This window comes from Cotesia glomerata, linkage group LG4, assembly GCF_020080835.1.
Source record: "Cotesia glomerata isolate CgM1 linkage group LG4, MPM_Cglom_v2.3, whole genome shotgun sequence".
Lineage (NCBI taxonomy): Eukaryota > Metazoa > Arthropoda > Insecta > Hymenoptera > Braconidae > Cotesia > Cotesia glomerata.
In genome coordinates, this window is record NC_058161.1 from 5,743,480 (window position 1) to 5,771,062 (window position 27,583).

Consider the following 27,583-nt stretch of genomic DNA (forward strand, 5'->3'; position numbering starts at 1 on the left):
TAATCCCCTAGGTATGACTTTTTTTATTTACCAGTACGCGTGCTCCTGCACCAGCACATCACATTTTTCTCTTTACAAGTTAGCCAGCCCGTCATCGCAGCACAAAGTTACTTCTTCTTTCTTTACCTTTTCCTCCACCTCTTTATTCTTACTCATGTTATTTGGTCTCATCATTTTATTTGCTTTAAAAGCTAAAATATATCTATAAAATATTTTCTTCATTTTTTAACTTTCCCAGTTGTTATTTTCCGAAGTTTGAGCTTGGGTACCGGCCGAGTCTTCAACGCTCGACAGCAAAATGAATGAGAACGCGGTGTGAAATTCAATTTAACTCATAACAGAAAGTGAAGAGTTGTCTGACGTGACGAGAACAAAATCGATAGACGACTCTTATATTCCGGCAAAAGAGTCACTGCTCTTGGCTCTGTGTTACAATCTACCGAATGGGAGCTTTCCAGACTACTACTCCGCTGTGTGTTGGATATAATATGAACGAAACAGATAAAAAAATAAACAAGAAAAAAGTCTAAAGCAAAATAAAGTAGAAAACAGCGAAATAGTCAGACCCCTCTGCCGGCTAAATCATTGTCCCGCTCATCTCCGGGAAAGGGACACCCTAGACGGAAACAACGCTGACGATAGGACAGCGTGGCTACCGATGGAAATATTGCTAAAGATTTAATTATAGATAAACACCTGATGTTCCTTCTTTATTTCCTTTTTACTCTCTTTCTCCTACTTTTTGAGGTATCTTCATTTCTCTTTACTCTGTTTCTTGGTCAACTGGTTCACTCTTCACGCTCGATAACTAATGACTTTGTTAGCACTTTTCATTGCTTGATAACCATCGATTCCTTCACTTAAAGTATTAACTTCAAAAGTGGTTCGATCTTCTAATTCAAAGTTCAAGTTATTTAGGAATAAAACAATTTAATACTTTGTGAAAAACTTTCATCTATAATTGAATATAGCAAGGACTTTAAAAGTTTTAGCATTAGGTGAAATTGAGAACAATTTTTATTTTTTTCTTTTGGTTAATAATATTTGTAAAAAACTTATTTATTTATTTATTTATTTATTGCCTTTTAATAGGCCCAACAGCTTTGAAAGTCAGTAACAGGGTCACTTTCTATACACGGAGAGAAAAATATGGAAATCATTCCTATAATTTTAATGAAATGTTTTTCTATACCATTTTAGGAGCGATTACTTAAATTATGGAAATTGTACCCATAATTTTTGGGAAATGTTACTATAATTATGGGAATGGTTCCTACAATTAAAGGAACGATACCTATAATTATAACTGTAATATCGGCATGATTCCCATAATATATAGGAATAGTTTCTATAGTATTATAGGAACCATTCCTATAATATTATACACTGATAGAAGGATTTATTTGTATTAAAAAAATATTTGTTAATAGTTAACAAATCATTTATTAGAGACCATTTTTTAGTATCAAACAAATATTTCTTAGTATTTAAAATGATTTGATTGTATTTAATAAATCAGATATTCATTTATTAAATATTAATAAATCTTTTTAAATACTAAGAAATATTTGTTAAGGGCTAAAAAGTGGTCTCTAATAAATGATTTGTTAAATATTAACAAATATTTTTAACTATAAACAAATCCTTCTATCAGTGTAGTGGATGTCTAATAATATTAAGATATTTATCATTACAACTCAAGTTATTTGTGACTTTGATGACCACTTTGAAGCATTTGAAATTATTAGTAATTTCGATAATTTTACTTGCTTCCCAATAACATCATTTGAAATATGTAAAATAAGTAATATTGTTCATATAAATAATAAAAGTTACATACCCAAAAGGTGGATTTAATAAATATTCAACGTATGTATTGTAAATAAATAATTTGTTTTAAAAATAAAATGAAATTGTAAAAATAAACAATGAATTTCCATATCTACTTTGCTGCTCTAATTGTATAGTGAGAAAATATCCCTTTTATTAGAGAAACTTTAGAATTGCTACAATATTTTTCAATATTATCTAACACAATAATAACTGAGTTGGAATAAACAATTTAAGAGTAAGTACACACATGAATAAAAATTATGAAAAAAAAATTTTTTCACTCTAGTAAAAGATCAATTTTTATTTACAAAAAAAAATTTATTAGCAAAAAAATATATAATAATTACTTTATATTTTTGATGTGATTGCTTCATTATTATGAACATAAACATTTTTCTATTATTATGTGCGTCATTCTCATAACATTACATGAACCATTCCTATAATATTATAGGAACCATTCCTTTAATAATATAGGGACCATTCCTATAATATTATAGAAACCATTCCCATAATTTTTGGAAAGGTTTCTATAAATTTCTTTCTGTGTAATACAGTAATTTAATAAGATAGCAATATATAATTATTATGTAATAACTTAATATACAATAATATAATTTTCTATAAAAAAAATTAACACAGAAATACAGTTGAAAAATTTTTTATTTCTTCTAGTGATTACAAAAATAAATTACAATAAAAACAAGTTTAGAAAATTTAAAAGTGCACGCCTCATAACGCTCATTTATTTTTTTAGAAAAAAAAAATTGTATAATTGATTTTTAAAAGAAAGAAAAATAATTAAAAATTATATATTAAGGTAGTACGAGCGCTGGGCAGGGTGGCGATAGGTATTGACTCTAGCGTGGTAAGGGGAGTGCAGTAACCATATGATTTTTCTCCATATATAGATATACATTTAACATTGGTTAATGGCGGCATTGATTTTTCTTTTAATTGATACACTTTAATTAGTAGGGCAAGTGTAAATTTTTTTGAATTAAATTGATCACTAATATATTTACTTTCATCCATACGTTTTTTAAAAATATTCACCGACAGTTTTACGAGAAAAATACAGAAATGTATCAATGTTTGAAGGTTATCCCATAAGACCAATGTTAAATTGCTCAACTTGAAAGTTAATTATTTATGCAAATAATCGGAGAATCTCTTTCCAATTTTCGGAATTTATTTAGACATATTTAAACTTCATATTAAAAAAAAATCAAACATTTTATCAAAATTTGCTTTGGTGCTCGTACTATACTTTAACATATCAGATCATGTCAGAAAATTTTTTCACGCTTTAATTTAATTATGAATCAATGAAACAACAAGGACTCAAAAGATTATTATATCAAATAACTAAAAATATGGATTGCAAATAACAAACAGAAATAAATTTATACATTTCACATAATGAATTGTTGTAATAATTATAAAATATTTAAAGCGGAATGACTTTAAATAATAAAATTAAGCCCGTATATTTTGCGATCAGGTGATTATTGAACGCACGTAAACAACAAATAAATTATATTAATTAAACGCCAATCAATTAACAAAGTGGAATATGTCAGTGACATAATTATTAATTGATACAATCATAATATTGCAAATTATTAAATGTAAAGAGTTACTTAAATATTTTTTAACGATAACCGTATACATTACGATTATAGTGGTGTGTGCCACTTTCAAAGAACTAATGTTTGATTAAGCGGTGATATGACAATTTGTAAAGTAGAGCAGTGTACTGCACAGAGTGGAATGCAATACATTATTATATAAACGTATACAATGACTGTCAGAATGAAGAGAATAATTATCATACTGATGGATAATCGCGGAGTCCTCTAATTAGTTTACTCGTCCATAGTTGTGGTTACTACCAGCGGATTCAGCTCCGCTACCCACCCCTCTCTCCACTGACTCGCGTTTCTGCTGAAGGATAATCATGAGTCCTCTAATTATCCTTGCTCGTGGTTTTCATTTCCCGCAATACTCCATCAAGATTCAACGTCAGTAATCAATCTATTTAAATCGTTTAGCGACTCGATAAATTTTAAACTCTTCCTGTTTTTTTGCTTCTCATTTTCCGGATTTAATTTCAAATTCACCTCAAATTCGATGGAATTTGTAATTGAAATTATTTGCGAGGCGCTAATTGGAAATTGGTAAGAAAAATAGTTGTAATTGTTTTGAAAATACCGCGGAATTATCTGTCGGTAAAATTATTTCAACTTTTACATCTAGTATACCGCCCTCTTGGCGGGTTTATGTATGACTTGCGCAGCATCCCTTCACTAGATTTATCTTGCGAGATATTCCCATTTTAACGGCTGGATTTTTTTTCAAGTAAATTTTGTTTATTTATTTTTATGTAAAATTTTAGACTGAATTTTTAAAACTCATTTTAATATTTTTAATTTTTCAAAAGCTTTTAGTTCTTAGGAAAAAATTATGATACTTAAAATTAGCAAACATTTAATTATTTTTGGAATTTTATTTAATAAATAATTAAAAAAAAATTGAAAAAATTCTACACGTAAAAGTGTTGAACACTTTTAATGCAATTTTTATGAAAGTTTTTATTAAAAAATTCCAAAAATGAATTCTGTTGTTTTCAAATAAATTTTGCGTTGTATTTTAAAAATTTTTGTCTTGATTGGTTGAATTATAAATATCGTCAAAAAATTTGAAAAAAGGATTTTACAAAATTAAATATTTCATTAAAAACTTTTAAAAATTTGAAAATTCAACTTTTTTCTAGAAAATTGTTTCAATAAACCGCATGATAAAATTTTTGCATTATTTCAAAAATTTTTGATAGTTTCTTAAAAATTTTATAAAAAAACGCACATCAAAATACTTATAAATATAAATATATTGTAAGATAAAGTGTAACCTGCAGAATCGACCGTAGCGCTTCAGTACGAGTGGAGTATCTCAACGCTCGACGCGCCGTAGCTCAACCAGCTTTTCATTCCGGCATCGTAGTCGACCCGAGAGCTTCGAGTCGTCAGCTCGTCGGGGTTAATCTCGCGTGTGCTCGCGGAAGTAGTGATCGTGCTTTTATTTATTGTATCATATGTGTCTCCAACATCCAATACACACAATCAATTACCATTCCCCTTAATCGCAATCGTAATCAAAATCAAAATCATAAATATTATCGACTTACATTTCGGCATTGTTTTGTTGTAAAAAGTGCCGGTGGGTTTCGTTTTTTCTTCATTTTTCCAACAAAATCGGAGTCGAGATGAATCACATACGGATATGGATATCGATGAGGAAAACAATACCGATACAGATTATTTAAAGAGCTAGGGGCGAATAACTGTCGCATGTTATGGCTTGATTATTGATAATGATAATAATATTAGTGTTAATGTCGATGATATACATGAGTTAAATTAAACGGAGGACACAGATCTTGGATGCTTGAAGAGGATAAGGTTCAATCGGTCTCAAAATTGGAAATCAAAATCTTGTGATTAAATCATTTAATGCATCGCATTATTTAATTCGTTAGCAACTTATTAGTGGTGTTGTGATTAGTGCGTACGATTAAATGATTGAAGACGTAAATTGATAAAAAAAATTGCTGATATAAAAATCAAATAGTTATTTTATTGTATAATTATTTAATATTATTATTATTTATGGGATAAAATTTGAATGGAATGAGTGAGTGTTGTTTTTAGTGGTGCAGTTCAGTGGAGTTTCTTAGTTATTAATTAATATAAAATATAAATGTGTAGTCGGCTCCGTTGGAGCGAGCTTTTTTTAATGGTGAGTTGAGTGTCATTGCATACCTGTTACACCTTTTTAATTTCAAATGTGAATATTTATATGGCTTTTTATTGCGTAGTTGTAAACCGGTGTTTCGTTCCAGTAGTTCCGCGACTTTTAATTATTTATAGGTGTTTCGTTCATTTACAGGAGAGCTTTGGAAGCGAAATGAGGTTGTGTTTTAAAGATAAGATATTTGAGGGGGATTTTTGAAGGGTTAAAAAAATTTCAAGGTTTTTTGAATCGAATTTTTTATTTCTAAACTTTGAGTGTGAAGTATTAGAAAATTGTTGAGAGTGCTTTTTTACGACGGATTGAATTTTCTGCAAAAAAGTCTTTTTAATTTTTTTTTTGTACCTTCAATATTTTTCCAAAAATTTTTTTATAAATTTTTGTTGAATTGAAAGTAACTTCAATATTTTTATAAACATTCGAGTTTTAAAATATTACTTGAAAATTTATAGAATTAAAATTATCCACAATATTTTTTTTAAAACTTATCAGCAATTTTTAAAAATCGGGTGACTTCACAACTTTTTTAAAAATTTGTATTTCAAAATTTTACTTGGAATTTTTATTGAATTGAAAGTATCTTCTATATTTTTTTCATAGTAAGTGCTTCAAAATTTTAATAGCAATTTTTAAAGAACCATAAGTGTCTTTTTTGAAATTTAAACTTTGTTTATTTTCACCGCAATAATTTTTATAATTTTTTACTTAACTTGTCATCAAATCTAAGGGATTTTTTTTTTCAAAAGTCAATACAATTGACCTTCCATAACAAAAATAAATTAAAAATTCATTAAGGTCATAAAAAATTACTAACCGACCATAAATGTAAACAATTTTTCATAACCGGCGGTAAAATTTTTATTTTAAAATCTTTTTTTTTTTTTTTTATTTAAAAAAATAATAATTTCGGAAGTAAAATTTGGAACAGTAAATTCAGTGAAATGAAATTTTTTATGTGAAAAAGAATGTCCTATCATGACAAGACTCAATTATCCTTAGAAAAGAACCCATAAAACGTCGTTGCAGAGTGTACTATCGACTGGTGGGTTATTTCGTCACGAATTATTTTCAGAGAGTTATTTCGTGGCCGTACTACATATTCTTATTTTCATTTCCTTGAACTAGTATTACACTATATATTATTCTATACTATACTCTACTGTACTGAGATGATAAATTCAGTATAAAAATATGTCGTGCATAATTACAGCCCATTTTATATTTTTTTCTTTGTAATATTCAATTTACGTCGAGCGTTTCACTTTGACGGAAATTCAAAAGACGTACTCTGAATGATAACATCGCAAGACGTTCATCGCGTATATATTTTATACTCTCAGTTTTTTAATTTGTCTCTTACCGTTAAAGAGGATACAGAGACAGATTTATTGTGGCTTTATCTTATGACCTACCTCACATTTTTATGCCGGAAAATGCAAAAGTAATTAGTAATTTCAAAAACTAAAAGACTCTTTTTTTTTATCTTTTTGTCAAAAAATTACACTTTTTTCATTCATTTTTCTTGAAAATTTTTTTCCTTTTACTTTTTATCGAAATAACTTCTCTCATCACTACTCCACGTAGAAGTTTTTTCCTCTAAAGATTATTTACTTTTTTTCAGCTAAACAGCACTGATACAGTAGCGCAAAAAATCCGGCTAATTTTTTTTTATCATCGTATACAAAAATGTTAGTTTGTCATATTTTAAAAGCTTACTTCAAACATTAGCTCGATAAAAAATTTTTTGTGGTTAAAGATTAAAAAAAAATTTGTTTAATTTTTAAAAATTGATTCTTTTAGTTTTCAATATTGTTTTTTTTTTATTATTTTTTAGGCTAAGAATTAATAATTGATTTTCTATACTATTCAGTTTTTATTTTAATAACTTATTAGTTTTATTATATCATCTTTGATATTCAGATACAAAGGATATAATATTTTAATAGAACCAAAATATTATTTCAATACTCCTAGCTTGATCCTGGTTCCTAATTTTTTTTTTTTTTTTGAGATAATCTTTGCTTTTCATGAAAAAATTCCTTTAAAGACAAAAATTAATTCATATATGACCAATTTTAGGACTTAAAAAAAAAAAATAAATTATTTACAGACAGAATTTATCAAAAAATGGTACTTGCAAAAGGTATCAGGCTTATTAATCCCCGACAAAATATCCCAACAAAAATATCCCCGACAAGTTATCCTTCGAATTCGTTATAGGTTTCGAAAATTAGAATAAAAAAAAATTATTATAGGGCGCAACACGATCACCCGCGTTTGTGTTGGTCTATTACTGAGTAAACACACATTCAAACAAATAAAAATTATTTGAGGGCACAATGATAAAAGGGCACAACGCGGTAAATAGCGTATGTGATGGTCTACTAACGAATAAACACACACAAAAACCATGTTAAAAGGGTGCAACACGATTACCCGCGTTTGTGTTGGTCTAATATCGAATAAACACACACCAAAACGTTAACGTTAATATTAATGTTAATGTTATTTTACTTGCTTAATTACTTAATAATTAATTCTTTGAATTCCTGGGGTCTGTAATTGTTGTCAAATGTTTTTGGTAAAAAGTGATTAATAATAATGATTGAATAAATTTATAATTTTTTGCCATAATTTATTGTTACTTATTATTTTAGCTTTCCATTTTGAAAATATTAATGTTATTTTACTCGTGTAATTTTAATGTTATGTGTGTGTTTATCTTTGTTATATATAGTTTTATTAATAAATTCTGTCTGTTTGGTATCAATTGTCGGGGATGTTTAGTTATGGGGATATTTTGTCGAGGATATTTTGTCGGAGGATCGATTATCATGGAACCCTTGCAAAACTTAAAAAGTTAATGCTACATTTTTTTTTTAATATTAGAACTTATTTTTTATGTCAAACTGAGAAAAAAGTTAATTTTTTTTAATCTTTAAATACAAATTTAAATTAAAAAAAAAACAAAGAATTCAATAAATTTTTTTAATAATAATGAAAAAAAAATAAATTAATAGTTAGAGAACAAATTAATGTAAGAATTAAAGTAGAGAACAAATTAATAGTTGTAATAACTATTGTAATTATAGCATTCACTCTTATAAAAATGTTTTAACTGTTAACAAATTTAATTTCCTTTGAAAAAATAATTATTTATATAAAATAAATGAATAAATAGTTATTTAACAGTGATCGAAATTTTTTATCAGTTGTTAGCTGTGATAAATAGCATCAATTAATTAACAGAACCAATATCCTTTTTCTAATTAATAAAACACATTCAAATAATCTATTTTTCTCGATTTCTGTTACAAAAAAGGGAGTTAAATATTAAAGACATAAACGGTCGTCTAGATTATGGCGTCGTTACACCTTACTAAACCTTGTATTCGAGAACTATAATAGCAGTACGTGGTATTCATAATGTATGTATAACGTGGCACCTGGAACACAAGCCAAGTTTAACAGAAGCAAAGCGCGATGCTGCGATCCGTATTCAATTAGAGGTAATAGCATTGCTGAATAAACAACACTGAGATACGCGTGTCTATGTCTGTGTCTTCTATGTGTCTACGTCTGTGTATTTTCTCTCCTTTCTACTCTACCTCTTGTATCTACTGACGATTGTACTGGAGATAACCGATAATGTATTAACGATTCTAATTCGTCATTTACACGATAACTCGACGGAAAATTAAATATTTACCGCACATTAGACTGCTTCGTTCGAAACTACCATTTATTATTTATTAAGCTAATCTGCTCCAGTTAATCACTTTGTGGATTGATTATTGATTTAATCTTCAATTTTAATCTATTTTATAGAAATTTAACTATTGCATTTATTCTCATACTTTTAATACAAAATTTAAATGATATCGCGTCCCAAATGCCTAAAGGGCGTGTGTCGTAAATTGTGTGCCTTTTTGTTGGCTTCGAAAATTTCAAAATTTTTTGATCCAAAGTTTTGGAATGCGGTATCTTCTTCTACTATAATGATGTGAGGAGTTTTTTTTTAATGCTCAATGTAAAAAAATATAGAACCAGAATACATAAAATTTGTACTAAAAGATGCTGCGGAAAAAATTTGAGTACAAAATACATCAATTGCTTATTTGTAACCTAGATTTTTTGGTTTAGAAAATAACAACTTTTAATTACAAATTAATTCTTTTCGATTGTTATTTATTTTAAATAAAGATAAAAATTCGGTAATTTATTCATTTTTTTAAATGAATATTTATTTGTTGGATGATGTTTAATTAATATAAAATAAAATTTCAATAATAAATAATTTTGAAAAATTGAAAATATCAAGCTAAAATTAAGTAAGCATTTTCATGAGTTTTCATGATAGTATTTAAATTTTTGGATAAGCTGTCGTAACTGAATATATATTTTAAATAATCTATAAGGTACCCAAGGGTAATGAGGCCTGTCGGGTAATAAGGCCTAAGTGATAGAAATGATATTTAAAATAACTGTTTCCGCTAAAAGGCTTCTCTAGTACACGGAAAAAAGAAAACTCGAAAAATTACAGTATAAAATGTAAAATCCGTCCCGTCGTAATCAAAACTAGAAAAATTACAGTTTGAAATAATATTTTTCTAAATTCAATTTTTTAATTTAATATTCAGAACTTTCAATGTAAATATTACATTCTACAATGTAATTTCTATAAAATCTGTAATAATTACATTAGAAACTGTAATTTTTCGAGTTTTCATCACGAAGCGCCACGTTGCATTATATACTGTAATTTTTCGAGTTTTCTTTTTTCCGTGTAGATAAGCGTCTAGCATAGAAATGTCGCTACAAGTTTATAGAGTTCCGATATAACGTTCCTTGTCTTATATATGTCATCATCCGTCATATGCTAAAGTAGCGAAGAAGAATTCCTAAAAAACGGTTTGAGTAAATGGTAAACATTTTATATAATTTTATATTTAATAATTTAAAATCATTGTCCTAATTTTTATCAATATCTTAAAAAGTATTGTTGCTAAATTTAAGTGATGATTGATCTCTAATACCAATTTTAATAAGTGTAGTATAACTATTTCCAGTACACTGTAAAAAATTTTCGGAGTGAACGCGGAGTGAATGAAAAGTGAATGATTTTTAATTGATTCACTCCCAGCGGGAGTGATATTTACTCCGAGAAGGAGTTAATTTTTATTAATAATAAAATTCACTCCCAAAATAAATGAATTTAGAAATAAATAAATTTTTGTAAAGAAAATATTTTTATAAACCCTTTTTATACTTAATTATTAAAAATTTAATCTATTATTTTTAATAATATTTCATTTTAATTATTATATATATTATATATCTTTCAAAACTTCAATAATTAAGAAATGTCATCGTATCTTGTCAACTAATGATATTTTTAAAGATATAAGCTCATCCCGATGTTACACTCATCAAGACCTTTCATTTGAGTACCCACATCAATTTTTCATATATTTTATATATTTATATATATTATATATATATATATATATATATATATATATATATATATATATATATATATATATATGTATATATTTATATATGTGTATGAAAAATATATCAAAAATGCATGTGGGTACTCAAATGAAAGCTCTTAATGAGTGTAACATCGGAACGAGCTTATATCGTTAAAAACACCATTAGTTAACAAAATACATTATCATTTGTTAATTATTAACATTTTCATAAATATAAGTCCATTATGATTTTATACTCATCGAGACCTTTCATTTGAGTACCCACATGAATTTTTTCATATATCTTATATATATGATATTTATAAAATATATGAAAAGTGCATGTGGGTAGTCAAGGTCAATAACAATTTATAAATAAAACATTTAGGAGTTCAGTGACAATCACACGCACAGAAGAAATATATATATATAAAGATTAATTAATTTTGAGATTTTTTTTATAGAACGAAAATTCATCCTTATTTTATTTATTTTAAAAACTCCGAACGCGGATGTTTTTCGGAGTGAAATTCGAAATCACTCCGAAATCACTCTGAAATCACTCCGCAAGTAAAAACTCCGGATTCACTCCCTACGCGGAGTGATTAATTACTTAACTCCGGAACTCCGAGTGATGGGAGTGAAATGGGAGTGAAATTCACTCCCGATTCACTCCGGATTTTTTACAGTGTATGTTTAACCCGCGGGCCTTATTACCCTATCGTAGTAAAATAAGGCCTATTAGCAAGGTTTTTGAAAAAATTTAATTTTGTGTTTGTTTATGGTGAAAATTACCATGACTTCATTACATTTTATGGCTAATGTATTAATATAAAAATTAATGATACATTTCAATGATTAAATGCAATATTTTCGATTTTTTTCAAAATCTCCCTTAGCTAGGCCTTATTACCCGCCGGTACCTTATCTATTAGGGTATGCCAAAATTCAGTTTCCGTGAGGAACCTTTTAAAATTGGAATTTTGAGTTACGCTTTCAACAGGAACCGTGTTTGGGCATTTCCTGAGATATTTGAGGGGGGGGGGGAACGATTTATTTGATTTTCATAGAATTTTTTAGCAGGAGCTTTGTTTGGGCATTTCCGCTGAAATCTCAAAATTTGGCCAGAATTAAATTGAAAATTGAATTTTGGAACACCCTAATATCTATTCTTATAAATGTCGAGACCTTTTCTAGACATGTCAAGCCGAACAAAACTATCAAATTAATAGATATCAAATTAATCTCATAAAATGCATAGTTTCTTTTTTAAGTTGATAATATTTTGTCGATATTTTATTAGTTACGAAAATAATAATTCAATACAATTCCTTTCTTTAATAAGTTTATTTAAATAAATAAAACGTAATAATTATATTGTTGATTGACTAATTTGATATTTTTCAAGTTCAATAGAATCTTGATTACGATTATAGAGACGTCAATATACAAAACTAAAAATCATTTTTATTTTTAGAGATCAACTTTTAAGGCATTTCGACAATATTGAGACCATTTATCCTTGAAAAAAAATTGTAAACGTTTACAAACATCCTTAAGATCATAATTGCGAGTAAAAGCAGATGTAAATTTGAAGAATTGTCTTACTAAAACATAAACAAATTTTAATTTAATCCTAGTAAAACAAGCAATTGATAGCCAGAATATATTTTTAAACATCTATTAGATAAAATTTTACTGTTGAATAGATTTTAATCTTGCAAGTTTTTAAAAGCTTTAAAAAATTTACTTAATTTGAAAAATTAGAGCCCAATATCCTTCCCGAAAATTTCCAACAAATGTAAAAACATTAAAAATCAATAGCTTAAATAAATGAATTGTCTATATTTAGACTGTAACGACCGACTCAAGCCTTTGTAATTATTTTCAACAGACATTTAAATTAATGTCGATAGTAAAAAAGCCTCGGAGGGTCTTCTCTCTGTGCGTTTCCCACCGTAATTGTAAACAGAGCTTGAGGGTACTTTCAAGTGAACTGTTAAATTAACGGGTCAAAGCCGAAGCTAAAGCTATTGTTGAATTAATTGATTTGTTAGTTTCCGAATAGGTGTAATGGAAAAGTTAATCATGGTATGTCAATATGTACAATGTATGTAAATGTAGGTATAGATATAGATACTTTTGGTGGTGGTAGAAATTAAAAGAGAAAGAGTCTCGGTGATAATAGCATCGGTTTAATGGAAACAGTAACTATACTATTGTAGATACTTAAAAGGACCGGAGTGGTTCTTGACAATATAAAGTATTAACGCGGGAAAAGTTTTTGAATGATCTTGCCAAATGGAACGAAGATAATTGCCCGCACTTTGGCATTTTATCCAAATACCAGAAAAAACTTTCCGACAAACTGCTATTACTCTCATTGAGAATGCGAAAAAAATAAATAACAATAATTTTGTTAGTAATAAAACAGCTTGTCAGTCTGTCTGCAATCTGTAATAGAGCTCACTGTAATTAAATTTTTTTTTTTATAGAAAATCAATTTTTTTTTTTCAAAAATCCATTTAGACGGCTTAAAGTAAAATTTTTAATAAATTTTTTTGTAGATAAAATAATCATATAATTTTGAAATTCTTACATTATTTTTTTGAACTTTGAATCGTACAAAACTAATTTTTTTTTAACAAATGAAGGACTCAGAGAAATTTTTTTCAGACCACCAAGCGCAAGCTCTCAAAGTGCAACATTTGTAACTCTTTTTCTAATGCTGTGAAAGAAAAAAAAAAACAGTTTTTTTATTTCGAACTTATGCATGAGAAAAAAAGCCTTAGAAATGAAAAAAAATATAAAATTAAAAATTAAGTAAGCTCATTAAAAAAAAGTTCAAATTTTTTAATATTTTGTTCGACATTTGTTCATCCCCAAAAATTCGTTTATTTATACAAAATATTTAAAACTCTAGGTACCTCTTTCCGATATTGGTATTGAGAAAAGCAGAAAAGAAGTTCAGCCAATTCGATCAATAACTTTTAGAGTTACAGCACGAGAGGTTTTTGAAAATACAATTTTGAGAAAATTGCCTTTCAAATTTTAGTACAATTAATAATTAGGTCTCCGTCGCTCTTAAATGTGTGTACACTGAAAAAAAAATTAACTTTATTCGAGAGGAAAATTCTTGAACCAAGAAAATAATTTTGAAGAGGGTAATTGTCTTTAATCAAGACGAATAATTTTTGAACCCAGTAAAATTTATTTAAACCAAATAAAAATTTCTTAGTTTAAGAATTTTTTTCTTAGTTCTTCAAAATTATATACTTGATTCAAGAACATTTTTTTTCTGTGTAAGAACTCCGTAAATATTTAATGTTTAGATTTTTTTCTTTTGCCATCATACGGTCAAATATAATAGGGAAAGGGGGGGGGGGCAAAATGGGCCCCCTAAAATTTTCAATATCCAAAAATATTTAGGGGCAAAATGGGCCCCCAACATTTTCAACTCTCGAAGTGTTTAGGAGGTATAATGGGCTGATTAGAATTTAAAAACCAAAGATTATTTTTCAGTTAAACGCGTTCTAGAATTTTTGAATTATAGAAAAAATTATATAGGTAAAGTACGAACTAGGTCACGAGTTAAATAACAGCATTATTTACTATATTTTTTGTTAAAAAACTATTTATTTTACAGAAGCTTCCCTGACTATTTTTGCGATGGTGTGTGTGTGTGTGTGTGTGTGTGTATGTGAACGTAAGCCTCTCATAACTTTTAAACGGCTCGACCGATTCAAACGGGATTGACAGCAATCGAAAGAGTTTCTTTGTCCCTAGATATTTTATACTATTTAAGGTAATTCGGACCAATAGATTTTGAATAATCTCAAAAATAAAATTTTCAGAAAATGTTTTTTTTTTTAATAAATTTTAATCTGCTGAATCAATCGTTTTCAAGAACTAATCAGCTCTTAAGCTTAAAAAACTGCGTCGATCGCCGTCAACACGATCAAAATCGGTCGATTCGTTTGTGAGGTATCGTGAACAAAATATTTGGGAAAAAGTGTTTTTTTTTTCTTACATAACTCCGACATTTATTCCTGGATCATTTTTGATTCAACGAGATGATTTTTAGAGCTTAAAAAAATCATTTCAATCGCCGCCAATAACGTCAAAATCGGTTGAATGGTTTGAGAGATATTTAATTTTAAAAAATTAAAAAAAGTATTTTTTTAAAACATCTATGAAATTTCACGTCCGATTGTTTGGTTAGTGATAAATAATCTTTTTGTTCTAGAAAGACTTCATAGAATGCCTTTAAATTTTTTTAAATCGGTTAATTCATTTGTGAGATATCGTTGTCAAAAAAATTCTAAAAAATTGTTTTTTTTTGTGATACATTTTTATTGGCTTCACCAATCGATTCTAAAAACTGATCGGTTTTTAAGCTTGGCAACCCGAGTTGATCGCCGTTAACGCGATTGAAATTGGTTGATTAGTTTGAGAGATACCGTTGTCGAAATAATTCAAAAAACGCGTTTTTTTTAAATTACTCCGACACTTTTTACCTGATTTATTATTGCTTTTGGCGTGAAATGTGGAGCGCTTAGGTATGAAGTTAGCGGGAAGTTGCTGGGATGGCTTTTAGGGTCTACTGTTATCCTAATTTTTTATACTGAATACATAATAAAAAGATTCAAAATATAAATCAAGTAAGAAACATATTGAGTTTTTTGGGGGACCCGTTTTACCCCACTTTTCTCAATTTTTTAATTTCGATATATACAAAAAAATTAATGCCATAAACTCAGTAAAAGGCCAAAAAAGTAAAACGAGCTGAAAAACTCATATTATAAAAATTTTCTGAAGGTGGCCCATTTTGCCCCACATTTTCAATTTTTTATTTTTAATGAACAGAGCAAATTGAGGTCAAATACTTGGCAAAGGACTAAAAAAAAGTAAAACCAGAGAAAAACACTAAGGATCTACATTTTTTCTTAAGGGGCCCATTTTGCCCCCCCCCCTTCCCCTACATTATATTTTCGAAATATGAAAAAAATTCAATTTATTGAAATTTCTAAAAGGATTTCTTCCCTTAGTTTTTACAGCTCTGAAAAGCGTAAATTATTTTTTCTGGAATTTTTTTTTCAATATATTTGCAATATATTTCCACCACTACCATACATCATTGCGGATAATCTCGGCGAGAATTTACCATTAAAGTTTTCAGATTTTTTTATGGTACAAAGTACATCATCGAAGATTTTCTGGCGCTATCTCACCTCCGAATCCCGCAGAACAGAACATCAATCTTTTCTTGATACTTTCACAAATACGTACTGCGCATATATATATATGTTATATATATTTGGGGCGATTAATGCTCCGTCGAAGTACAGGCACTTTCGCCAGAAAAACCCACGACCCGCAACCCTTAACCGCTGAACATCAAGACCCAAAAACCCACAAGCACTCTTAGCCAGACTCGACTACAACAACCAGATTTATTTTTTCCTCTGGAGGGCGGATACAAGAGCAAAAGATAACAAAGGTGTCAGAAAAAGTGATTCAGGAAAATTTGCGGTTTATATTTGTTAAACGTTTTTTGTCAACTCTGTTTTCTGTTTGCTTTACTTTGGCGACTCGGGTTGTTGGTTCTATTTTAGTGGTTGGTGTATTTGTTTTATTTGTGCGTAGAGTCTGCAAGAGACCTCTAAGGGAATAATGCTAAATGAATTTGCATTATCTTATGATGATTCTTCAGGCTCTACTCCGGAACGCGGAAATAGAGAGATTGATTGATAAATTTATTTATGCCAAGGCACAGGCCAAATGGCAATTTTAATACAAAATATTTACATCTTAAAAATAATAATATTAAATGTAAGTACATAGTTCTTAACCTAAATTTTAGAATAATATTGCAAAAATTTTTAACCATTTTTAAACTTTTCTAAACTGATTCGACTATTATCTCAATTTAAATTTTTTAATTAGTATACAAGTACTGTAATCAACAAATTTAATCTATCAATTATTCAATTTATCAACTGTCTAAATTTAGTAAATAGTCAAAAACTTTATTTTTGAAGACTTCACTGCTACTTGAGTTTACGATTTCTATTAGAGAGAGAGAGAGAGAGAGGAATTAAGAGACTGATAGAAGATGGAGGGAAGGGTAATATGTGTATAAGAAAATCGACAAAGAGCTAAAAGCAAAAAAGGGGCTTAAATTGTTTGCTAAACGTTTTTCCATTGTGGAAATTCTATCGAGACACACGAAACCAGATTACTGGGTATTACTTTCAGTGGATCCTCTTTATAGTTTTTCACAATAACTCCAGATATTAAAAAATTTATAAAGAATCTATTAGTTCTGTTAGTTAAAGCTTTCAACTTTTTTCAAACACTCCGTAAAAATTGAAACAATAAAGAAATAAAACTGATGTTAGTATTTATTAGGATTTATTGATTTTTGATTTTTTAATTTTAATTTGTATTTTAGAGTGACGGTAATTTTCTAATTTTGACACTAAAAAAAAAAAATAATTTTATTCAAGAGAAAAATTTTTGAACCGATAAAATTATTTTGAAAAGTTTCATTGTCTCGAATAATGACGAAAAATTCTTAAATCAGAAATTTTTCTATTTAAATTAAGATGATAAAGCTGTTTAAAATAATTTTCTGGGTTCAAGAATTTTTTTCTTAAATCGTTAATTGTTTTTTTTTTTTTTAGTGTAGGAGAAATATATTGAAAAATTTCTACATTTCACAGACATTGTAACTTTAGACAGAAAAATAAATTAAATTTATAAAAGAAAAATAATCTCGGATTAAGAAATTTTTTGGAAAGAATGCCGACATTTCTTACTATTGTAAACAATATGGTGACTCGGCCACATATATTCACATGTGGATAGATATAACTACAGGCTAATATACTGCCTTCTACCTACTCACTATCCCAACAAATATTTCATAACTATTAATAATCTTTTTTGGTGATAGCAAATATTTTTTTCAATATAACAAGGCTTTGTTAGCATTAAAAATATTTTTTAGACCTACAAAAAACAGTTTCACTGTAAACCGTCGCGTCGAGTACACGTTCAACTATTGTTACAAACTATAATGATTTGATTTTTACAAAAAACTATTAAATCAAAAAAAAAAAACCAAGTACAAAAAATTTTTTAGATTAAAAAAGCGCCAAAGACAGTAAATATTAAGGAAAAAAATTTAATGTACTTGGTGTGCATTATAATTCACACTACTAATATCAATTTGAAAAACTGTGGGTAATCAAAGTATTCGAATGATGCACACCAAGTACATTAAATTTTTTTCCTTAATATTTACTGTCTTTGGCGCTTTTTTAATCTAAAAAATTTTTTGTACTTGGTTTTTTTTTTTTTTTGATTTAATAGTTTTTTGTAAAAATCAAATCATTATAGTTTGTAACAATAGTTGAACGTGTACTCGGCGCGACGGCTTACAGTGAAACTGTTTTTTGTAGGATATCTCTTTTTTTTTTCAAGAATATATTAAGTGACATAATCACATATTTTATCAAAATTTTTAAATTCCAAATATGCACCCCTTAAATAATTCAGATAATTTTTTATTCATGAATTTTTGTAATAATTTAGTAACAAACGAAATTATTACAATACTTTTACTTTGAATGACTAGCGTGACTGAGCAATGTGATATCTTTGTATTGTTTTTGAATTTTTTAATAGCTTCTATTGATAATATAATTTGTATCGTAAGGTAAAGTACCCAGTACTTGAACACTCATAAAAACAGGACTAGTACTTAAACAGACTTTTAGAATTGTTGAAATACAAAATCCGTATATTTATCATAAATAATATGCGCATGTTATAATTATTCAATGATACAATAATTCATTTCTGTAAGTTTTTTCAATTATATATCAGAACAATTATATTTTAGTTAGCCGATAGATGCTATTTTTTTTCATGAAAAAGGTATACCTTAACCGTATACTAAACCGTAAACCGAACAATCAGTAAAAAAAACCGGTATATCATCATTTTAAGTAAAAAACATTGTACCATCTAATGAATAGTCTTTTCTAAAAAATATGTATTTTTTGCAAAGACATAAGCTATGATTTTTATATTAAATTTTAGCGTCTAACTATACCTCCAGATTTTCAAAGTGGTACCCAAAACTTGAACAAGCTGGGGCCGTATAATTTTAACAGCACTCTCATCTCTAATAGGTTTATAAACGAGTGATCAGCATTATGGTTTTTATTAATTACTGCAAATTCAATGAGTTTTATAGCTAAAAATTTGTGTAGTTGAAAATTATTGAACGTCTTGAGTTGAGTTTTTTTTATTTATAATTGAAAATTTGCTTTGTCATTCATAAAAAATGTAATTAAAAAAATTAAATACAAATATTTCTCATTTTTAAATGAACATATTATATAATGATAGTATTATTTTGAATATTAAACAAAACAAAATATGTTACAATTCTTTTGATATTTCCATATATATTTTATTAGCTCAACTACTGGGTCCTTTACCTTACATATAAACTATCACTACAGTTAAGATTTTTAAAATACAGTGGTAATGGTTTTGCGGCTCTACCTACTCTCGTATGTCGAAATTCTAAACTAAATACCAACTACTTATGAGCGCTAAGTTTAGTATATTTAGTATACTAACTACTGATGGTAGAATAACAGGTTAATAAGTAGTGCCAACTTCGAAATAACAATATTCGCCCTAAATTTGTAAAATCTCTCGTAGAATCGAAAACCGGCGCAAGCAAAAATTTTCAAACTTGAGATATATTAAATAATTGTTAAAACCCAATAATTTTTTGTAATATATGCATAATTCGTTAAAAGAAACTTATTAACAATGGTCTAAAGTGTTATTCTTTTAGCAATAATAGAAAAATATAGAGCTAAATATATGAGGAGGTTATGTTGACATATGATTAGAGAATAGAGACACAGTGTCTCTCGCCATATGTTGGACATGTACTCGGCGCGAGACACTGTCGTGTCTCCGGATTAGAGACGTAACTCATTTCATTACAATAAATATTTTTATTAATAAAAAAAATTATTTTCCTCCCATAAAAATCACTAAATAAAATTTTTAAAAATCAATTTCTTATTCTTTAAAAAATTTTTCTGTCAGATTATAGAAAATTATTTTGTAAATTTTTGTGCTCGTGAAATTTTTTTTTTTGTACTTGCATAAGTTTCATTGAATAAGCAACAGTTTTTTTAATTTAATAACTTAAAACAATCATCAAATTTCATAAATTTTTTTTTTAGTTTAAAAAAAATCATAAAAATTAATGCAAATTATAAAATTTTACTTCAATTTGAATATAGTTTCAATTTGAATAAAGTTTAATAACAACGATTACAAAAAGTTCGTTCACATGAATGGTAATCTATTTTAAACATTTTTTAAATTTGAAAATAAGTATTCGCTAGTCAGTATGAATAAAAAACAAAAAAAAAGTAAAGCACTTAAATTTCTTGAAATGGAATTGAAAATAAAATGTACATTGCACCCTATTCACGTAACGGCGAAGTTTGAAACTAAAAATTGTGCCGTGAATACAACTGCAAAGCTAGGTTAAACCGAGATTACAGCGTATCGCATAAGCAAAAGAGTTGACAGTCGGACAAAGGATAAAGTGCGTCGCGTGTCTACGCCACTGACTGAGACAGATATAAAACAACCGGGTAAGGGTAACGGTATAGGTATATATAACACAGCAGAGACAAGGACGAGAACGCGAATATGAGAGTTAGTCTCGTAAAACTATGTAAATACCAACTTTAATGTCTTGTCTTCACGTACACATAATTGTTTGCGTTTTGAAATGGTTTAGATATTAAAATTAATATTTATGTGTGTTTACTATTTTGTCCTCTTTTTTTGTAGAATCCTTAAATGAGGCTTGCTTTTGATTTAATTTAGAAGAATGTGTTGTAATTATTTTAATTTTCAAGCAATTTTTTTTTTTTTTTGTTAACTTCGGCAATTTTTAAACTTGAATAATAGTTTTGAAGCGAACAACAACTATTTATTTTTAATTGAAAAAAAAAAAAAAATAAATAAAGAAGTTTGTTTCTGGATTTTTTTTATTGATAGTAAGTAAAATATTTCTTGAAGTCAACTAAAATTTTTTGCATAATTGAATAAATGTTAAACTTCGCGTTATTTTAGATGTTAAATTTTTTTACTTCTTAAAATTGAGGCTGTAAAAATTAAATTGTTAAATGAATAGTATGAATAATAAGTAATTATTTAATTGAAAGTAAAATAATTATGGGATAATAAACATTTAATTTTTAAAAATAAATTAACATTATTTGACTATTTTAGTATTATCGTATTAAAAATAGTTTTTATTAGAAAATTTTTTTCTAGTTATACAATTATGATTGAGTTTTATAAAATAACATTCTTAACATAAGTTCGATTATTAACGGTATCCGGAAGTATAATATAATATAATTCTAAGTAAATATATAATCTTTTTACTAAAATACTTTTATTTTAAATTTTATTATCTTTCTATTTTATTTTATCTTTAGATTAAAATATTATTATTTTATGTTATTAACAAATTCTGGAAAAAAACTATTTTTCTAAAGATTGAAAAAAAAAACATCCATTAATGTCATTATAGTTGTGATGATAGTTATATAATTTATATTTGAATTTTATAAAAGTATAAATGAATGAAATATTCAAATTTAACGTTTAAAATTCATTTTTAGAAATTATTTTTTTTAAATGTATTTAAATTGACTACAAAACTAATCTTAACTTCTAAAATTTATCTAAAAATTATACAATAATCTATAAAATATTTAAAATTAATTATATACACTAAAATTTAAAATTTAATTTTTAGTTACAACAATGAGTTGATATATCGTGCTACTAATACGAAAAGAAAGTAATAAAATTTTTTGCTGCAATCACTATAGGAATGTTAGAAATGTGGAAATTTACTGGAAAAAGGAAAATTAAATTTTTTTATATGTTTTCTCAAAATATGAATAATGTGATATTTTGAGCTCGCTGAGTTCAAGGAAATAATATTTCTATGCATTTGAGCTCTCCCAGCTCAAAATTCTCATAGAAGTTTCATAGAACATTATTTTTGGAATTTTCAAACCGCAATTACTTTTGAATGGATCAACCAATTTTTACGTGGTTGGCGGCATTCGACGCAGTTTTATCATCCTCATAAGTTATTTTCAGGTTTCAATTGATCGAACTAAAAATTTCGGTGTAATCCCGAAAAAACACTTTTTTCGGTTTTCTTTCGTTCACGATATCTCTCGAACGAATCAACCGATTTCGACCAGCTTGGTGGCGATCGACGTGGTTTTTCGAGCTTAAGGGCGGATTAGTTTTTGAAGTTGATCAATAAAGCCGTTTAAAAGTTATTCCAAAAAAACCACTTTCAAAAAAAATTTTTTTCTTATTTTTTTTTAGATTTTTCAAAATTTCTCAAAATCTATCGCTCCGAATCGGTTCAAACTCACAGGAATTCTAAGTTTGAGGGAACTCTTTAGAACGCCGCTTAGTAGATTCCGATCGGTTTAGTAGTTCAAATGTTATAAGCGAGTCACATAGTCACATACACACATACACACACACACACACACACACACACACACACACACGCGCGCGCGCGCGCGCACACCCACATACATACAGACATAGTGACAACATCGCGAGAGTAGTCAGGGAAGCTTCATATGACTTTAAAACGTCGAGATCTGATGAAAACTCGATTTTTGCAAAACGGGGTGAAAACAATAATTTCCCGATTTTTGAAAATCTTCGATTTTCTTAGCGGGAAGTTAAGAATTTAATTTCATTTCCTAACTTTCTGGTTTAAAAAATTTAACACTTTTAACTTTGGGCTGTATAAATAGAAAAAATAAAAAAAAAAGACTTGAGATTTCAAAACTTCGAAATTGAACAAAAAATTTCATTTACAAAAAATTTAATTGAATTCGATAATTTGTCAAATTTTCTTTAATTTTCAATTTTTATAGTCAAGAATTCTTAACGTTTAATTATTGACTCAAAATGTCAGAAAATATCAATAAAAACTTTTTTATATTCGCTCTTTTGGCTTTGAGCATTATTTTTTCTCAAGATTAAAAAAGCAGATTTAAAAAAAAATTTATTTTTCATTTTTTTCACAGATTTGTACATAATACACTTTTTCGATTTGATTGCAGAAAAAAATTTTTTTTTACACATTTTTGGCATTAGCAACGCGATAAAATCTTAAATTAACAAAATTGAAAAAAAAAATGTATGACCTATTGTCAAAAATTAAAGTATCCAAAAAAATTTTTACAATAACTAATACATGAAAAAATATTTCACTAATGTTATCAGTAATCTTTATTTTTCACATCACATTCAATAAAAGTGTCCCCCTGCCGATTATTATCATCCCCAATACCATCAAGTGAAATATCTCCATCAGAATATCGTTTTCCAAGGCAAGTAGTAAAGCAAGTATCACCAACACCGAATTTTTCTCCATCCTCAAGAGTTTCTGGCATTGGATGTCCAGCGGTTTCTGGAAGAAACAACCCGAAAAATCCAGCAATCAAAGCAACTCCACCGAACAATGTAGCTGGAACTCGCGGATCAAGTGTGTCCAGCAACAAGAGCATCGGTGTCAAAGCGCCACTCAGACGACAGCACATAGATCCAACTCCAATGGCTGTATTTCTTAGCACAGTTGGGAATAATTCGGCAGTGTAATTATAAATTACAGCAAATGATATCGCAATACATGCTTTACCAAACAACACAATACCAATAACAGCTTCACTGCCACCGGACAAGTTTTTAGGTATAGAAGCCGCGACAACACAGCAAATTCCACCAACAATCATAAAAACACTCACTAAAAATCTTCTTCCCAGTCTGTCCATAACTAACACTGTAAATATGTAACTCGGTAATTCAACAACACCGCTCAAAGCTAACATTAAGTAAGGATTGCCTTCAAGATTTCCGCTGCTCAACGAAAGTCCGTAATAAACAATTGCATTTGCAAACCAATTAAGACACACATTTAAGAACTTTTTCCTCAAATTTGGCGTTCTTAGTAAATCAATCATACCACTGCTGGATTTTTTATTATTACCATCAACATTATTATTGTCCTCCTGATTAATCCGAGAATTGCGTTTAGCAAGATTTTTCGAAACAAATTTAGCAACATCCAATTTAGTGTTATCTCCATTGAATTTGATAGCCTTCTGGACTATTTTAACAGCCTCGTTAGGACGACCTTGAGTCCACAGCCACCTCGGCGATTCGTCCATCAGCCACCAGTGTCCAATTAATATTAAACTGTGAAGACCGTAGACTATTTGCAGCCACATTCTGTCTTTGATAACGTAGCCCCAAAAAGCAACAACAACAAATCCAAGGGAAAATAGCAGTTGAAACATGGTCCCGCAAAATGTACGCTTTGATGGTCCTACCATTTCCATCGTCAGCACGAATCCGGTGATATAAGCCCCCGAAGATCCGAAAATACCGTACAGAAATCTGATCAGTAAAAATGTATAATACTCCGGAATAAATGCAACTAATACTCCAAATATAAGCTGTCCAATTCCTGAAATGCAGAATATTATTTTTCGGCCGTATTTATCAGCCAAACTTCCTAAAGTTACGGCTCCGGTAAATACTCCTAACATATAAGTTGATTGTGCCACTGCGCCTTTCCATTTGTTTGAGCAAACTAAATTCCACTCCATTCCTCGGGATGATTTGTAATTCGATGTATCGTAAATCCACTCATCGCATGCTTTTATTGTATCGTTGATTAGATAATTGCATGAATCTAAATTTAGCGGAAGGTTACTTAATTTTGTCCCGTTGGAATAAGTTAAATTGACACCTGGTACATTGTCCCAACTCAGCTGTGATTTATCTGATAAACCGAGGCTGTCAGTAAGGCCAGGTACGATACACTTGTGATCAGGTACTGCAGCAACCGTTATCAATGTCAGCATATGAAGTCCCGCTAATAGTCCAGATACAGCGTGTAAGCAAAATTGAAATTTCTGATACTTTCCAAATTGTCCTATGTGAGACATTAATTCCTCGAGATCTGAATCAAGACTTGCCATTTTTATTTATTTATTTATTTATAGAGTATTAATTGATCAAGTTTAAGGTTTTTTTTTTTTTTTTATTTATAACTGTCAGACTAGCTGAGTTGCTGATAATGATCAGTCGCGCACACCGCTCAACGGAGAACTGAGTATTTTAATTGGGTTAGTAACCTTTAGTGACGGTAAAAGTTGATTCAATCTCTAGTCCCTCTCACTAAATTTAAAAAGACAACTTACTATTTTAGTCGTGTAGGTGAGAGAGCTATTACAACACTATATTATACATTGATTCTTTTCGTTTTTTTTTATTATCATTATTATTACCGTGTACTTTAAAAGTATAATAAAAATTTCATATGACCCGCTTAAACATCTGAGATAACTGAAGACCTCTTGAAAAAGATTAAAACTAATTCTTAATTAATTTTTTATGATATAAAAATTTTTTTTTCTTTTAAGAATTAATTAAGTACACATATGTGGTTAATCTAAATATGAAATTTGATATTTTTAATTGTTAAACAAATAATTGATGATCGAATTCTAATTATTATAAATTGAAAAATAATTAAACTTATATTATTTTATTAAATAATTCGTTCTCAATTATGAAGATCTATTATGCCAATTAAGATTAACATTTTATTGTTATCCCAAACCAGGTAAATAAAAAGATATTTACGAAGATAAAAGTATCTCTTTGGAAATAAATGTAAAAAATAACAGCTAAAGATATTTTTTTTTATCAGTGTTTTTTGTTAAATTTTCATCATGATTATCAAAAATGTAGTTTTGAAACTTTTGGATAGTATTAATCAAATATTTTTTGTAGTTACTGTTAATAAGTATCCTTATCGTAGTTGGTGTAGTTTTCTTAAGAAATTAGATATGTACCTCCGTATGTAACTGATTGAATGTGATTGCTAATAGAAATAAAAAAAAAATTAACTGTTAATGAATATAAATTTGAATGAATTTTGTTTTGGATTAATTTAATAAATTTTTATATTTGTTGTTTGATCAAAAATTTAGAGGAAATAAAATAATTTTTTAATATTTTTACTTGTGTTTTATATTCTAAATTAAAAATAAAATAATTAAAAGAAAAGAAAATTAATCGATAGTCAATTTTTTTGTTTATTAACTTTTTTCCAAATATTTTATTTCCAATGCAAAAAATTAAATATAATATTGTATAAATATTGAAAAATTATTTTATTGTCTCAAAATTGTTGATTGAACGTCGAAATTTATGAATTTGTAAAAAAATTAATTTAAAACTTTTAAATTATGGTATGAAAATTTTTTCTTTAAATTAATTTGTTAAAATTTCATGTTAAAAAAAAATAGTATGGAAAAATTCATTAATCGATAGATAAAAAATTATTAAGTAATTTATAATTAGTTTGTTCTTGGGTTATCAAACGAAATATTGACAGAGATAAAATTGTAAGTTGAGTAAATTTAATGAATTTTGGGTTATCTATATTTCAATAAGATAATTGCTTATTTTTGTGTTTTTTTTAATGGAAATTTTTTCATATTTATCACGTTAAGATGACGATCTCTGTCGGAAAATTACAAAAACAAATATAAAATTTATAATAACAATTTATACACTAACACTCAATTATAAAAACTATAAATTTTAATTTTTCATTTAAAATGGCTTTGATTTTGAATGAAATAAATAACGGGAAAGAAAGGTAATTTGTTTGATAGTTAAATAATAAAATGTACTACTTACGTGTTGGGTACTAACTTGCGGTAGATTTAAAATAAATAATGATATTAAAATATTAAGTACTATCAATCAATAAATATGAATATATATCAAGAAAACTTTGAAAACACATGTGTTTCGCACACGAGGTATTATGTAATGATTGCAGGCACATGTACAACTACACAGTATAGCTCATCCACTGATGTTTAGTTCTTACTAGACATTCACAGGCTTGCTTACGCGTGCGCACTTAATGGGATTTACGGATGTATCAAATTACAAAATATCGATATCCACATTTCAATATGTTGTAAGGTAAAAGCCCGAATAGATGATCATGTACCAGTATATGATCACTCCATGTATTTGTATACCTATATTTGTGAATATAGATATACAGATACATGGAGTGATCATATACTGGTACGTGATCATCTATTGGGGCTTTTACCTTACCTCACTTTTAAAATTTTACAGGACGGTAAAAACGGTTCATTTTAAATGTTGGGATTTGTCGGATAAAAATAGCTGTTAGTTATTTTGATACTTAAATTTAGAATTTAGGCTTGTTACAATAAGATTCGATTTTTAAAAAGAAG

At 27.8% G+C, this 27,583-nt stretch overlaps 2 protein-coding genes and 1 long non-coding RNA gene across 3 annotated transcripts in view; 1 reads left to right on the top strand and 2 right to left on the bottom strand.

The window, feature by feature from the left end:
• The first annotated feature begins 4,812 nt into the window (after window positions 1-4,812).
• Window positions 4,813-27,583, top strand: part of LOC123264344 (neuroligin-4, X-linked-like) — a 314,172-nt gene continuing 291,401 nt past the window's right edge. Inside the window, exon 1 of the mRNA XM_044727584.1 lies at window positions 4,813-5,631. The gene's annotated coding sequence lies outside the window, so the exon portion shown is untranslated. The remainder of the gene's footprint in view (window positions 5,632-27,583) is intronic.
• Window positions 23,417-25,695, bottom strand: LOC123264349 (organic cation transporter protein-like). Its single transcript, XM_044727593.1, has one exon. It carries the CDS (start codon window positions 25,271-25,273, stop codon window positions 23,510-23,512), a length of 1,764 nt encoding a protein of 587 aa, XP_044583528.1. The 5' UTR covers window positions 25,274-25,695; the 3' UTR covers window positions 23,417-23,509.
• LOC123264354 lies at window positions 26,027-27,210 on the bottom strand. Its single transcript, XR_006509309.1, has 2 exons — window positions 27,006-27,210; window positions 26,027-26,181 (listed from the first exon to the last, which is right to left on the bottom strand). It is a non-coding gene; the product is annotated as an uncharacterized LOC123264354 (long non-coding RNA).

Bases quoted from the DNA above. Each gene is read 5' to 3' on its own strand.
- LOC123264349 (XM_044727593.1), bottom strand. From the start codon at position 25,273: ATGGCAAGTCTTGATTCAGATCTCGAGGAATTAATGTCTCACATAGGA.